Genomic DNA, 12,202 nt, shown 5'->3' with positions numbered 1-12,202 from the left:
GGCGGCAAAATGACACTGGGGCGTTGTTGGACTGGACGGTCGTTAAGGGGAAATATTGTGCCTCTCGAAAGGACCTACTAACGGTTACATAGAGTCGACAGCACAGAAACAGGTCATTCGGCCCTGCTAATCTATGCTCCACACGAGCCTCCTCACTCTCTACTTCATCTAACTCTATCAGGATATTCTTCTATTACTTTCTCCCTCGTGTGCACATCTAGCTTCCCTTTAAATGCATCTGTGCTATTCGCCTGAACAACTCCTTGTGGTAGCGAGTTCCACATTCTCACCACTCTGTGTAAAGACGTTCTCCTGAATTTCCTGTTGGATTCATTGGTGAATATCTTCTATTTATGACCTCTAGTTTTGGACTCCTCACAATTGGAGACATTATCTCTATAGCTACCTTATCATCATCTTAAAGACCTCGATCAGATCATCCCTTAGCCTTCACTTTACTAGAGAAACTAACCCCAGCCCGTTCAGCCTTTCCTGATGAGTAGACCCACTCAGTTCTGGGAATCAGCCTTGTGAATCTTTCTTGCACCTTCTCCAATACCTCGATACTCTTTTGATAATATGTAGACCAGAATTGTGCACAGTTCTTTAAGTTTGGTCTAATCAAGATTCTATACAGATTTAACAAAATTTCTCTGCTTTTTAATTCTATCTGTCTTGTAATGAACCCCATTGCTTGGTTTGCCTTTTTATGGCCTTATTAACCTGCTTCGCTACTTTTCTATTTTCAAATGAATTTATCAGTTCAACGTAATGCTGTTTGTGTAAAAATAAGGCGCTCTTGTGAGCACCATCAGCAAAACAGGAAATCTGGAAACAAAAGGAGGACCTTTCGAATTTGGCGGGATCGGCTTCGATGGAAAGGGTGCAGCTAACAATGGGCGGCCGATCCCGAATCGCCTGTTCTACGCCCGCTCCAATTCGAAAGTTCCAGCGGCTTTTTTGACAGCGTCGGAAAAGAGAAGGGATAACTTATCATTCCAGGCATGATTCAAAGATGGTGGGTGTAAAACACGGAAACTGCATGCTGGTTCAGTGGGGGGAATAGAAAATTGTCTCGTTTACGTAACAATCTTCTGCATATTCCACACATAAACCAACAGCGAACCCTTCACTGCTGTATACAGTCTGGATTCAGGTGTGCAGAAGTAAGTTTACACGTATACCGATGCCATATTGGCAACGAAACACTTCCTATAGGGGGAGCAACGCTTCATCTCACCCCTCAAAGGTTCGTATTCTGATGAAAACCCTTTTAAACAAACACAGATCCGTTTACTTCTCCCTCTTGCAAACATTTCTGTCGTCCTTTTAGGACATATGGAAATACGATGCAAATGTATTTGGTCTTATGAATATTAATGTTGGAGACGACGATTGTGATGTTCAATAAAGAACAAAGACATCTTGAGAGAATGCAGTCAAATACTTGGACTCATTTTGCAGGAGCATGAATGACAGAGATAAATAACAACATCAAACAAAATAAATAAATCCTCAGGCCATTTGTAACTTACACCGTCTTTCCTCGGCAGTGTTTGTAGGTTAAGGACAGCGTCTAAATAAAATCGAACAAATAAAAGAATGCATTGATGTGCAAATACTTAGAATTTTTTTTAATAAATGTGTTTTCTATGGTTAGTCGCTCCTCCAAATGATTTTTTACGAAATCATCGTATGAATGGACCATCTCCGCTGCCAAGAGTGGAGAGTACCAATGGGCCTCCGGCTCTCCACTGGTAAGCGAATGGACTTCCTCTGCTGGGTTCCAATCCCATTTCCTCTCTTCATCCAGGAAATGGATGCGATTTCCAAGGTTTCTCTTGGAATAGGAAGCTAATTTACGCTGTGTCTTGAGTTGTCCTATGGTCGCAATGATTGCCAAATTGTATCAATTTCCACTTTCGACCATTAATACATAAACATAGTTTTATAGCTTTGTGTATTTGGATAAGGAAGGAATTTGTTCTGAAATAGTTGCATATATTGAATGAATTATGATCATACTTTCATCTCGCAATGTGGCAACAAAGTCCTACTTTTTTGTTGTCATTGTTTTTCTCAGAACTTCGTGTCAATCTTTTACCATTACAAAACCCTGCCGCCACCTTTATACTGGAAACTGTCCATGTAAACTTGTCACACGGTACTTACACCGTCTCACCACTGGCGGCGCTATAGCACATCAGCCTGTACTGCAGAGGAAGATCTATGCTCCAACCAACCCTACTTCGTTGCTTCACAAAATGGGAAAGGTTTTTACATCTAACTATTAAGAAGGAAGGATTTCCATTTATATAGTCCCTTTCACTGCCTCAGGACGTCCGAAAGAACTTTACAGCCAATGAAGTACTATTTTAAAGTGTAGTCACCGTTGTAACATAGGAAACACAGCGGCCAATTTGAGCATAGCAAAATTCCACAAACAGCAATACGATAATGGACAAATCAGCTGCTTTAGTGATGTTGGTTGAGGGAAAACTATTCGCCAGGACGCCGGGGAGAACTCCCCTACTTTTCTTAGAATAGTACTGTACAATACTTTACATCTACCTCAGAGGGAAAACATGACCTTGATTTAACGTTTCATTCGAAAGACGACACCCCTGACAGTGCTGAATTTCATCAGTGCTGCACTGCCTTGGATTTGTGCTTAAGTCTCACCGAGTGGGATTTGAACCCACAACCTTGGACTCAGATGAGATTGCTACCCACTGAGCCAGGACTGACACCTAATAATAAATTGTAATAAAAAGTGAAGTGTTTTTTAAAAGATCAGAATGTCTTAAAAATGATGATTGAATTACATCTACACCACCTCGTCCAGTAATCCCCAACCCTCCAGCTACATTTCACCTGCAGACTATACTTTGCCTTGAGTCTGAGTGCACATTGCCCTGCGAGTTAAATTAGCAATATGTTAAAAGTCCTATGCCTACATCCACTTCCTATTTACCAAAACGTACTTCCGGTTGTTACTTTTGTCACACTTTTGCGTCACTTTTTCCACTATAAATTCCGGTACTGTATTCATTTTTTCAATAAAAATCTGCCGATGGAAATTTGCCATCGTGTAATTGCACCCGCCCGCCAGCAGTGGCGCTGTAGGACCTCGATTTTGCATCTCCCACCTGCTCAATCTGTTTGCAAAAACCTCTTAACTCTCATTGCTTCAGAACTTGACTAATATTTGAGTACTTTACTGTAAATCTATAACAATTTAAACAATGCATGCGCAAACTTCCTATTATATACAAACAGGCACGTAACATCGAATTTTAAAAGGGGAACTGAATTACGTCTGTGCGCCCGGCTCCTTTGATCTTTTTCCGGCTATTCCCCTTCACCTATGGGCTACACTGGATTTCCACTCCACAGTGGATTGAATGGTGAAAATATAAAATCAATGTTTATATTGCTTCTTGGTCAGGTTCACAAAATAGTTCAGAAATGATTGACACTCTATGTGATTCACAGCAGGTTTGCTAAATACAATACAAAGTCTACAAACTATTACTGTTAATAGGTTTTTTTTTAGTCTTGTTCGTTAAATGTAAAAGAAAACATTAAACGCCAAAGGTAATTCCGGATGCACGAATGCAAAAAAGAACTTACATGTCAGGGCTTCGTTGGTTTGGTCGCTAGGAGGCGCCGTGGTCCTTAAAAGAATAGAAATCGTCAATTCAATCATTTTATTTTGCATGGCACAGCTCATATGTTTGGACAGGTAGTGAATGGATCCCGCCTTATATGTATTAATGACCCTCGGTTCATGGTCAGGAGAATGGTTTTATCCAGCTGTTGCAAAACCAAGTATATTCCTGAGAATTTTTTTTTCTTGCCCGAAAACTAACAATTTGTTTGACGTGTAGGGCGATTATTGAGGAACCGTGTCCTGCTTTCACTATATGTAGCGACATCATTAAATCGTTTGAGAATATTTCCTCCCGTTGGACAGTCCTTTTTACAAGCGCAGAATCCACTTGGCGAGAAATAACTAAGGAACGACATTTTTTTAATTCGTTCACTGGATGTGGGCGTCGCTGGCGAGGCCAGCATTTATTGCCCATCCCTAATTGCCCTTGAAAAGATGATGGTGACCCGCCTTCTTGAACCGCTGCAGTCCGTGTGGTGAAGGTTCTCCCACACTGCTTCACAATTACTCTGTTTGCTCTGTTTAACGACATCGTCACAAATGTATTCACGATGTCATTACACAGAGCAAACAGAGGAATTTCTGATCTCATTGAGCGGTGGGTAATGAGGGATCCCCAGATGAGAAAGGCCATAGCATAATAACAACGTGGCTGAAAAGACATTTAAAGAAATGAAAGGGAGATAAAATGAAAATTATTCAAGTAAATGAAACCTGCACATGCTTGGGTGAGTGTGTGCGCATGTGTGTGCGTATGATTGTGTTTGATATGTGTTTGTGTTCGTATGTATGTGTGATTGTGTGTGTGTGTACGTGTGTGTGATTGTGTGTTTGTGCTTGTGTTTGTGTGTGTATGTGTGTGTGATTGTGTGTTTGAGTATGAGTGTAAGTGTGACTGCGAGTGGGAGAGCTCGATTCTAAAATTTAAAATGCAGAATACAGACAAATTGTTCCGAATGCTTGCTGGTGGGTTTTATTTCGGTTGCGTATGGTTGAAATTTAAAATTCAACTCTTAATGTCTCACCTCATTTCTCTGTTGCTTTTACACTTCCCTGAGAAGAAAACATAAGTATTAGAAATACGGATCCAATTACTGGCTTACAAAATGGGAACATGAGAAAGGTCAAGGAGCAGTAAAGGTCTTTGGGCCACTGAAATTATTCTCCGGAACCATCTCCCTCCCGTTACCACATCCAACTCTATTATGGACAAACCCGGTATGGTATAATTTTAACCTAACCCGCCGAGTGGGAACCGGGCGCGTACGGACAGGGTTCCCATTCCAGAAGCCGCCTGATTTTACTCTCCATTGACAGGCCAGAAGTACATCAAGGATTTGAGGAGCTGAAGAAGATGGCTTCGGTGTTTACGCATGTTAATCTGGACAACGTGTTGGCTGCAAATGTCTCAATGTTTTATTCAGTTGGAGCGAGTGGTCACAGCTGTGGTGGCCATGGAGGACGCTGAGAGATAGAGATAGAGTAAGTGTACCGAGGAGAGTGGACCCCATACTGCTCAACGATGTACTTAAGGTGTAGGGTATGGATGATGAAGATGAGTGGGTCAAAGGAGATAATCCTGGGCACGGCAGAGGTGATTGTGCAGCCAAGGGAGGCGATGTCAATGGATGAAATGTTAGGACTATGATGTGAGAGGTAGGAGTGGAAATAAACGGGGCAGTTCCAGAGAGGCGGTGTATGGAGGACAGACACTTGAGGAATGACCGATATTTTAAAGGAGTGGAGGAGTCGAGGAAGAAGAGGAATGATAACAAGCCACGTAAGCAGTCACACAGGAAGTGACTGGTATTATGGATGGATGGATGGAAGCTTGATGGGAAGGCCTTGAACAGGAAGTGGTGGGAGAAATCGGAACATACTTGTAACAGAACCTCACCTTTAAACACTTCATAGAAAAAGCGGCCTTTGGATATGGGGAGCTGGAGAGCAGGGAGGTTTGAGAGATGGATTTCCTGGGAATTGTGTGATGACAGCAGTTCTGCAGGATATAACGACTGAGGCAAAAGGGAGGGTCCGCATCAGTGGATTGGTACTCAGGCAACTGAGGTGAGGCATTTGGGTGGCGAGAAGCTCAGAAGGGAAAGTGTCATGTGAGCAGTTCGTGGGTTTTATGGAAGAGATGAATTTAATGGTGATGGATGAGGAGATATAAAAATATATAGAATCAGGTTGGAGAGGTTCACACAAGGGTGAGTGGGAAGGGTTAGGAAGTAGAGTGGTCAGAAGAGGCCCAGGCAGAAGAGGGTTGTTTTCAACTTTGGATCACAAAGTATTTACAGATGAGGAAGGGCATTCATTGCATCTTAATTCACCCGCTCCCCCCAGAAAGAACGTACAGCCCCCACCCCCGTTGCTGTATCTCAATATGCTGTCAATGATTCCAAGGTATTCGCTTCCAGAACTGTAACTGGGAGTCCATCCCTAGCATGATCACTGCGTGATGAAGAACTTCCTTATATCCAACTTAGATGATCTTTTACCAGTTTGTACCTGTCTCTCTTTGCCCAAACATATAACTTCATTTCATGTCATGTTTTAGATTTATCTCTTCCATAACATTTACTATCTTAAGAAACTCCATACAATCACCTCTCAGATGTTTCCTTCCAGACTGAGAAGCCCGAGTTTTTCTCGTCATTCTTCATAATGTGACACTATGGGATCTAAATTGGTCTTTGGGCAGTAGCGCAAAACGGGCGGTAAGGCATTGGGCGCCCTTTATACGCTCCACCTGACGTTCAGTTCAATTCACATCAATGGGACTGAATATCGGGTGGGGTGAATAACAGGCGGCAATCGTGATACCGCCCGTTTTGCGCCAGCTCCAGAGACAGATTTCAGACCAGGTATCTTTCAGCTTCGCCACCAGCGATTTCACCTTTCAGTTCATGATCTCCTTATATTTACTGTCCGAGGTTAGGGGTCAGATGGTGGATGGTTAGTGGTGGGGAAGAAGGGAGACGACAGTTAGCTTGGTCCGTGTGTTGGTAATGAACGGATATTACATACTGTTTAACCCACCTTTCTTCCAGAAACACACACCCAACAGAGCAAGGATAAGAATCAGAACCACAGCAGAGCCAACACCAACCTCCAGCGCAACGAATCTATCTAAATGAGATAAAGGGACACAGTGGAATCAAGTTAACCCACATTATCTACACGGAATAAATAATATGCTGCTTGACAGAAGTAAAATAGGTACTGGGGCGGTGTAGAATCCGGAGGGGGCCGCCTAACAGAAAAACATAAGGCATTAAAATATTCACACAGAATCTTAGAGCGCAGAAGGAGGCCATTCTGCCCATTGTGACTGTGCTGGCTCTTTTAAGGAGCTGTCCAATTAATACCACTCTCCTGCACTGTACCGAGCTTTGCACTGTTTTGATAACGTACCTCAGTCTCTGATACTCTAAGTCTGTATCACCTCCTCTCTTTCCCCCCCATAAAACTCCCCCCCCCCATTGATTCAATGCTTCAAAGTCAGTGAATCAGTAATGGGGCCGTGAGTGGTTTGGGACCGTGATGACATCACGATGCACCTGTTAAAAACGACTCGGCATAAAGCTCAATTGTCATTGGTCGATTAATTAATTGCCTCATTAATTCATTGATTCATTCATTGGATATTAACCGTGGACCTGGAACAAGGTGAATGTTTAATTATTACCAGCTGGTGTCAAAAGTATAATAGCGACAGTGTGGGAATGAATCAGTTTCATTCTGTAAGTTTCATTCTGAATGATCACTGGGTCAAAATTGCACATTGACAGAGTGAACAGATGTGGTGACGGTTCAGGTGGGGACCTTGATCAGAACTCACCTGCTCTCTCCACAGAAGCTCACTGACGGGCTCTCTGTTTACAGCATCTGTTTTGTGCATTTTGCTTACTAGTTTCAAATTACCTTGTGTTAAAGTTGCTAGAATGGGTGTTATTTTTTCTCAGCTTCTCTGGGAGTCGACCCTGGACTATTAGGGGATCGGAGAGGAACTAAAGGACACAACTAGTGAATCAAACTTTTCATCAGAGTTGGAGAAATAAAACCGTTCGACGTTTGGTGATTTAACCTTTCCCCAGTAACAGGATAAATAGCGAACAGTTCGTGAAATAAGCGTTAAGAGGCCATTGGGCGATAGCGCAAACTGGACGGTTTCGCATCGGCCGCCTGTTTTACGCTGCGCCCGATATTCAAGTTCTATTGAAGCCAATGGGGTTGAATATCGGGCGGGGAGTAAAACGAATGCATGATCCGATACCGCCGAAGACCAAATATTACCCCCGGATGTCATTTCCACGCCAGTTTTGATCGTTAAATACAACACGGAATGCAGACTGAAATGTAACAAGAACACCTTGTACTGCGGTCGGATGAACACAGTCACCGTGTGAATCTCACTCACCTCTTACAGTTATATGTACAGGGTCACTCTCAGCCGACGTTAGCAGCCTTCCCCACACATCCCCTTTATACAGACAGGTGTAATTTCCTCCATCGGTGTGATCTATATTCGTGATGGTGAAAGTGACAGAATTGTCCCGTGCAGCAGTCTGGACATCCGAGTAATTCGCTTCTCCGTGTCTGTATAAGTAAAATGTGAAGCCAGGAAGGACCCCGGGAGTTGTACAATTAAAGGTAACTTTTCCTCCCTTCAAAACAAGACGAGAATCCACTGATATATTTGGTTTGGGTAGACCTGTAATACGAAAGGAAAAAGTAGTGACGAACGATTCAAACGCAATAGAGATTTATTTTTGTGAACCAAAATATTAATATCCTGGACTTAGGTATTCAGGGCATAATTTCAAAGTTTGCAGATGACACTTAACATCGTTGTAAGCACTGTGGAGGATAATATATACAAAGGGGGAATTGGCCATTCATTAGTGGGATCAAACGGAAGAAAATAAATCAGTTGGGGTTCTATTTTCAAAATCAGCGTTTATCCCTCAAATTTCCCTCTGGGATACCAGAGGAACAGAGGGAAGGCATTGATTTTAAATTCGCATTTGTGGTAACTTAGCCGAGCCATAACCTGATTAAAAAGAGTCATAGAGTTATACAGCACGGATAGAGGCCCTTCGGCCCATCGTGTCCGCGCCGGCCATCAGCCCTGTCTACTCTAATCCCATATTCCAGCATTTGGTCCGTAGCCTTGTATGCTATGGCATTTCAAGTGCTCATCCAAATGCTTCTTGAATGTTGTGAGGGTTCCTGCCTCCACAACCCTTTCAGGCAGTGAGTTCCAGACTCCAACCACCCTCTGGGTGAAAAAGTTCTTTCTCAAATCCCCTCTAAACCTCCCGCCTTTTACCTTGAATCTATGTCCCCTTGTTATAGAACCCTCAACGAAGGGAAAAAGCTCCTTAGTATCCATCCTATCTGTGCCCCTCATAATTTTGTACACCTCAATCATGTCCCCCCTCAGCCTCCTCTGCTCCAAGGAAAACAAACCCAATCTAAACAGTGGAGATTCCCATTTCAAATAAAGGAGTTAAGTGTTAGCGGGCTCTGGGATGAGCGCGATGCTGGGCAGGCCATCATTTGTTGCCCGTCCCTAATTGCCCCTTGAGAAAGTGGTGGTGAGCCGCCTCCTTGTTGAACAGCTGCAGTCCATGTGGTGAAAGTGCTCCATCGATGCTGCTAGGTAGGGAGTTCCAGGATTTTTACACAGTGACGATGAAAGAAAAGCGATGTATGTCTCAGTCGATATGATTTGTAACTTGGGGGAAATTTGGAGGTAATGCTGTTCCCATCCAGCTGCTATCTTTGTCCTTCCAGGTGTTGGAGGTCGCAGGTTTGGGCGTTACTGTCGAAATCCAACCCAGTGAGATGATATGGAAAACCAGAATGTAATTCATTAAAGTACTCCGAGTTACAGGGTTATTTTGAAAATCTCGGCACGCAGTTTCGGTTATCTGACAGAGAAACCTGTAATGTGACAAGTCCAGCCAGTTTGGAGGTGCCTCGTGAGGTGACACTACACTCAGTGGAGTTAATAGTAAAAAGGAAGTCAAGGGAAGGGTGGGGCCGATTAGGGACCAAAAAGGCGATCTTCTTGTGGAGGCAGAGGGCATGTCTGAGATACCTTATGAGTACTTTGCATCTGTCTTCACTGAGGAAGCGGATGCTGCCAATGTTCCAGTAAAGGCGGAGAAACTGGATAGGATGAGAATAGATAAAGAGGAGGCACGGAAAATGTTAGCAAAGCTCAGAGTAGAAAAGTCACCCGGTTCGGATGGGATGCATCCCAGCTTGCTGAGAAAAGTACGGGTGGAAATTGTGGAGGGATGAACCCGGCAACGACAGGCCAGTCAGACTAACGTCGATGGTGGTGAAACTTTTAGAGACAATAACCCGGGACAAAATTAATTGGCACTTGGGAAAATATGGGTTAATAAATGAAAGCCAGCACGGATTTGTTAAAGGTAAATCGTGTTGGACTAATTTGATTGAGTTCTTTGATGAAGTAGTGGAGAAGATTGATAAGGGTAATGTAGTTGATGTTTTATATAAAGACCTTCAAAGGGCGTTTCAAAAAGTGCCATACAATAGACTTGTTGGCAAAATTGAAGCCCATTGGATTAAAGGGCAGTGGATGCGTGGATACGTAATTAGCAAAGAGACAGAAAGCAGAGAGTAGTGGTGAATGGTTGATTTTCAAACTCGAATGAAGTGTGCAGTCGTGTCACCCATGGGTCGCGGTTGGGACCGCTGCTCTTTTTGATATATGGTAATGACCTGCACTTGGATACAGAGGGCATAATTTCAAATTTTGCAGGAGATACGAAACATAGAAAGAAGTGAGGAGGATGGTCACAAACTCAAGGAGGACATAGACAGACTGGTGAAATGGGCAGACACATGGCAGATGAAAGTTAACACAGCGAAGTGCGAATTAATTCATTTTGGTAGGAAGATTGAGGCGAGGCAATATAAACTAAATGGTACAAATTTAAAGGGGGTGCTGGAACAAAGAGACCTGGGGGTGTACATACATTAAACTTTCAAGGTGGCAGGACAAATTGAGAAGGCCGCTAAAGGGGATACTGAATTCTTTATAAACAGATTTACAGGATACAAAAGCAAGGAAGTTGTGCTAAACATTTACAAAACACTGGTTAGGCCCCTGCTGTAGTATTGCGGCGAAATCTGCGCACCACACTTTAGGAGGGATGTCAAGACGTTAGAAAGGTACAGAGGAGATTTACTAGAAAAGTAAAAGGGATGAAAGACTTCTGATAAGTGGAAAGACTGGAGAAACTGAGGACGCTAAATTAGGCCGTGTAGCGCCCGTTGATTCGGCGCTATGTGGCCTCTCCAACATCTAAGATGGCGTCTTGCATGCGAACGCACATTTGCAGCGTGATGTGCACCAGATGCCATCTTGGTATTGGAGTTAGCAGTGGGCGAAGATTATGAAGCCGGAATCATGTAAAGTAGGGAGAAAATGGCTTCAATCAGTGTGCAACGCTGATTTAGAGTGATAAACACCATTTTGGGACTTAACGCACAACTCAACGCACAGTCTTAACCCCGACCATCTGAACGTGTCTAAGATTGCCTGGAGGACACTCACCGGCGCTATTTAAAGCGACCATGCAGGATATACAAATTAGTGGCTGGATTATTGTTTTTTTTTTTTTTTTTTATTCGTTCACGGGATGTGGGCGTCGCTGGCAAGGCCGGCATTTATTGCCCATCCCTAATTGCCCTCGAGAAGGTGGTGGTGAGCCGCCTTCTTGAACCGCTGCAGTCCGTGTGGTGAAGGTTCTCCCACAGTGCTGTTAGGAAGGGAGTTCCAGGATTTTGACCCAGCGACAATGAAGGAACGGCGATATATTTCCAAGTCGGGATGGTGTGTGACTTGGAGGGGAACGTGCAGGTGGTGTTGTTCCCATGCGCCTGCTGCTCTTGTCCTTCTCGGTGGTAGAGGTCGCGGGTTTGGGAGGTGCTGTCGAAGAAGCCTTGGCGAGTTGCTGCAGTGCATCCTGTGGATGGTGCACACTGCAGCCACAGTGCGCCGGTGGTGAAGGGAGTGAATGTTTAGTGTGGTGGATGGGGTGCCAATCAAGCGGGCTGCTTTATCTTGGATGGTGTCGAGCTTCTTGAGTGTTGTTGGAGCTGCACTCATCCAGGCAAGTGGAGAGTATTCCATCACACTCCTGACTTGTGCCTTGTAGATGGTGGAAAGTCTTTGGGGAGTCAGGAGGTGAGTCACTCGCCGCAGAATACCCAGCCTCTGACCTGCTCTCGTAGCCACAGTATTTATATGGCTGGTCCAGTTAAGTTTCTGGTCAATGGTGACCCCCAGGATGTTGATGGTGGGGGATTCGGCGATGGTAATGCCGTTGAATGTCAAGGGTAGGTGGTTAGACTCTCTCTTGTTGGAGATGGTCATTGCCTGGCACTTATCTGGTGCGAATGTTACTTGCCACTTATGAGCCCAAGCCTGGATGTTGTCCAGGTCTTGCTGCATGCAGGCTTGGACTGCTTCATTATCTGAGG

At 44.0% G+C, this 12,202-nt stretch overlaps 2 protein-coding genes and 1 long non-coding RNA gene across 3 annotated transcripts in view; all 3 read right to left on the bottom strand.

Moving 5' to 3' along the window:
* The window catches only part of LOC137316793 (zinc finger protein 850-like), a 512,000-nt gene that overhangs the window by 243,806 nt on the left and 255,992 nt on the right, over window positions 1-12,202 (bottom strand). The window lies entirely within an intron of this gene.
* LOC137316818 (uncharacterized) overlaps window positions 1-12,202 on the bottom strand; it is a 181,828-nt gene that overhangs the window by 88,677 nt on the left and 80,949 nt on the right. The window lies entirely within an intron of this gene.
* The window catches only part of LOC137316666 (Fc receptor-like protein 5), a 37,932-nt gene that overhangs the window by 1,386 nt on the left and 24,344 nt on the right, over window positions 1-12,202 (bottom strand). The window contains exons 8-12 of the mRNA XM_067980512.1: window positions 8,097-8,390; window positions 6,716-6,805; window positions 4,699-4,726; window positions 3,634-3,677; window positions 1,536-1,576 (exon numbers count right to left, since the gene is read on the bottom strand). Coding sequence (XP_067836613.1) covers window positions 1,536-1,576; window positions 3,634-3,677; window positions 4,699-4,726; window positions 6,716-6,805; window positions 8,097-8,390 — 497 coding nt within the window. The remainder of the gene's footprint in view (window positions 1-1,535; window positions 1,577-3,633; window positions 3,678-4,698; window positions 4,727-6,715; window positions 6,806-8,096; window positions 8,391-12,202) is intronic.

Source organism: Heptranchias perlo, unplaced genomic scaffold, assembly GCF_035084215.1.
Source record: "Heptranchias perlo isolate sHepPer1 unplaced genomic scaffold, sHepPer1.hap1 HAP1_SCAFFOLD_60, whole genome shotgun sequence".
NCBI classification, from domain to species: Eukaryota; Metazoa; Chordata; class Chondrichthyes; order Hexanchiformes; family Hexanchidae; genus Heptranchias; species Heptranchias perlo.
This window is presented reverse-complemented; position numbering and strand designations above follow the sequence as displayed.